At 27.7% G+C, this 3946-nt stretch overlaps 1 protein-coding gene across 4 annotated transcripts in view; it reads left to right on the top strand.

The window, feature by feature from the left end:
• LOC117167915 (serine proteinase stubble-like) overlaps positions 1–3946 on the top strand; it is a 72387-nt gene that overhangs the window by 43165 nt on the left and 25276 nt on the right. For all 4 annotated transcript variants that reach the window (XM_033353161.1, XM_033353160.1, XM_033353159.1 and 1 more), the window contains one exon: positions 2733–2809. In XM_033353161.1, the coding sequence (XP_033209052.1) occupies positions 2733–2809 (77 nt within the window). The remainder of the gene's footprint in view (positions 1–2732; positions 2810–3946) is intronic.

Here is a 3946-nt window from a genome sequence, read left to right as displayed (position 1 = left end):
AAATGGTTGAAAAAATTTAAATTCAATTCACAACCTGCAAAGTAGTAAAAAACTCTTAAGCAAAATGAAGATTTTCTGTTCGTTCGTACAAGCATATGTAGAAGCTTATCAAGAATATGAAAAAGAAAATACCAATTTTTTTCTAAGATTCCTGAAAATTTTTTTATCATTTGTTGTATTGAAAAATAAATTTTAAGATAAAAATTCAAACATTCCAAACGATTGTATAAATATCAGAAATATACATAAAAGTATAGAAAAGTTTTTGAATTCTGAAACCTCACAAAATTTTCGAAAAATTCAAGTGGGTTTGAAAGATATTTTGCAGTTTTGAAAAGATAAGAAAATAATGTTAGGCTAGTAAGTGTATAAGAAAATTGAGATTTTAAAAGATCTTATACAAAAGCTTAGGGCCTGTTCAAGAATTTTAAAACGTTTCAAAAGAACAACATTTTAAAACATGACTAAAGATGAAAAAGAAAATCTATAAAATTTTGAGATAATTGTCTTTATTTTTAAAGATTTATAAAAATTTGAAAAATTAAACGTTTCAAGACAATTAGAAAAATATCTTCAGAATCCCGGAAAATTTATGATTATTTTTTTGAATTCAATATTAATTTTGCGGGGCCTTTTAAAAAGATTTTAAAGCATTTAAAATACTTTCGGAAAATACAAAAAGAAATGGAACACTGTCAAGCAATTCCAAACTTCTAAAAGTCCTAAATATCTTTTAAAATATATTCTATTTATTTCTTAGGTTTTGCAATATCTTGTGAAATAAAAAAATTTCTTACAAATTTTCTTAATAATTTTTTGACAAATCTAAAAAATTTCCGATGTTTTTTGAATTTCCTCAAGGATAAAAGAAAAATTATATTCGTGTAGCCTCAAAAAGTAATAAACTTATTGAAAAAAAAACAAGTTAATATAAATTTTTATTGCGAATCAGAAATTTTATTCCCTAAATATTATAATTTGCTTACATTTTTTGTCTTTATTGACTGAACATCTTTTTGTGCAAAATTCATCTTTTTGATTGAGAATTCATTTCTTTCTGTAGAACATTTTTTTATTGATAATTCACCTGTTTGTTTGAAGATTTATTTTCTATTGAAATATCAACTTTCACTATTTTCGTTGCAAATCTATCTTTTTTGGTTAAAAATTATTTAATTGGTTAAAAATTTATCTCTTTGGTTAAAGATACATCATTTAAGTTGAAATATTATCTGTTTGGTTGAAACTGTAACTATTTCAATGAAAATTCGTCTTTTTCCATAAAAAATTAGTATTCTTGGTATAAAATTGATCTCTTTCAGTAAAAATTCAAGTATTAAATTAAAAATTAGTTTACCGTTGAACATTCATTGTTGAATGTTTTATATTTTTCATCAGAAATGCAACTGTTTGAAAATTAATATTTTTGGTTGAGGATTCCTCTATTTTTTGCAAAATTTGTCTTTTTAGTAGAATGAAACTATTTTTTATTTAAAAGTGATATTATTTTGTGTGAAAATATCAATCTTTTGAGTGATTACTTATATTTTTTGGTAGAAAATTTTAATGTTAAAAAAAATGTAAAAGTTTCGAAGAAATCTTCAAAAATCTTTTTGTCTTTTTTATGAATATTATGAAAATTATATTTATGTAACCTGAGAAATATAAAAATTAATAAACCTGAGAAATTAATAATTAGTAGATATTTGTATTTTGTTTTTAAAATTATTTTTAACCTAAGCCGGAAAAATACACTCACGCTAGTATTAAAAAAAAACAACAACAAAGAACAGAATCGACAGAAAATGATACACATTCTGCATTTACATTTTTATGAACTCAGATAAAACAGTCTGCACCTATAGGATCATCTACTAAATTTGCTCTATTTTTTAATATGAAACTATTCAAACTAAAATCATTGAGAATGCGAGTCTAATTAAAAAAGGCCTTTTATGAATTTTTATTTAAAACAGCTAAATATATACCCTTTTCAAACTTGTATTTCTTTCGCGCCATGCCTCCACTCTAATGTGACGTCATACGCTTTAAGTATTTAAGGTTAGAATGTAAAACTATCAATTTTAAGTGAAATTTATTAAAATTATACATTTATTCATATTATTCTCTATTATAGTATTATAATATACTATAATATCATGACCTATCATTATTGTGTTGACTTTTGGCGAATTATCCAAACTGCCAAAATGGGGCTTGGAATACTGAAATTCTGTAAGTATATAAAATAAATACTTTTAGCCAAGAACTGTTTATAATTAATAATTTAAGTTTCTTTAACCAGCTGACACTTATGTTTGCTTGGTCCTTAAAAGTTTATGACGTCACGCGACGTGTTTCGTGCTATGGGGGCGCCACAAGTTTCGTTACAAAAATTGACATGTTCGGTCAATATTTTGTCACTTTTTTATTGCTAACTACAAATTTGAATAAGAAAAATTAGATTCAAATTTAACATTTAAGCTCTTTGGAAGTCAAGCTTCATGAAAAACTTGACTTTAAGCAAAAAAATTGTTTGTGGATGACCCTATTATGTGACTACTATGCAACGCTTTTTACCTTTTCAGCAAATTTAGCTCTTTTTGCCGTGAATGGAACACGAAAGTGGAAACATTGTGATAAAATGCTTAATATTTCGTGACAGTTCGCCGATTCATGTCCAGTTTTTTCTTTTTCCTTCAGTCTGAAATGTTATATTTTGTATTTTTTAGGTTGTGGCGAACTCTACACTAGAAGTAATAGAATCGTGGGTGGTCATAGTTCTAGTTTTGGCAGTCATCCGTGGCAGGTAAGATATGCAAAGATGGAAATTTAATCTTCCGAAGAAAAGTTTCGCTCCATTTTCCTCGTAATAAATTCACAGTTACTTCCACACGTCGAGCATCACGTTTGCTTTCATTAACATTATTCAAGTATATATTACTACCTTCGCAAGTGAGCATGGTGTTGAATCTCTCGAACCCACTTTCTGGAAGAAGACCTTCTGCATTATTCATGACAAAGCAATCTACATTTTGACATTAGCCAGTTTCTTCTTTTAAGCATATTATTTGTTTCTTCTCGTAACATTTTAATTTTTTCTTAGAAATTTTGGAATTATGTTTTATTTAGTTCAAATTCGGATTGATTAAAAGGATAAAAAAGAGATCATAATTCAAAGTCAAGAATTGGCAGTAAAGAATGGGTTGTCTAATAAAAATAATAACTCTTGATTCCCAATTCCTAACGCCTTACTTCTAACTCCTAACTTACAACTCCTAATTCCTAACTCATAACTCTTAACTACTAACTCAAGACTCCAGAAAGTTAGAAAAGTGAGGGGTACTCCTAACTCTTAAAATTTAGGAAATTTAAATCAGATAAAGATCAAACTTAAAATCCCTTTTTAACGTCCAATAATCAAGCCAATGTCAAGAATTCCTGAAACAAAATTCAAGAATATAACGACCAAACTTGGACAAACACCACAAAATGTTCCCATTGGAAACTGAAAAAAGAACATTTTCCTCCCCTCCTTTCCCCTAAAAAAGAAAAAAGAAAAGAAAATTATTTCTCTTCACTTTGGAAAAAAGTCCAAAGTGAAAAAGAATAATTTTCTTTTCCTATTTCTTTTGTAGGGGAAAGGAGGGAAGGAAAATGTTCTTTTTTCAGTTTCTAATGGGAACATTTTGTGGTGGTTGTCGAAATTTGGTCGTTGTATTCTTGAATTTATTTTCAGGAATTCTGCACATCCTAACTCTTAACTCCCAGCTCCTAAAGCTTAGTTCTAAACTAACAACTCAGGGAACTAAGAAAATTCAGAGAAATTTCATACTCTTAACAGCCAACTCCCCACTCCAAACTCCTAACTTCTTACTATTAACTCACAACTCAGGAAACGCAAAGAAGTAGCGAGAACTCTCAACGCTCTACTACCAGCTCGTAA

Source organism: Belonocnema kinseyi, chromosome 2 (assembly GCF_010883055.1).
Source record: "Belonocnema kinseyi isolate 2016_QV_RU_SX_M_011 chromosome 2, B_treatae_v1, whole genome shotgun sequence".
Lineage (NCBI taxonomy): Eukaryota > Metazoa > Arthropoda > Insecta > Hymenoptera > Cynipidae > Belonocnema > Belonocnema kinseyi.
Note: the sequence above shows the minus strand (reverse complement) of the source record. Positions and strands in the feature narration are given on the sequence as shown.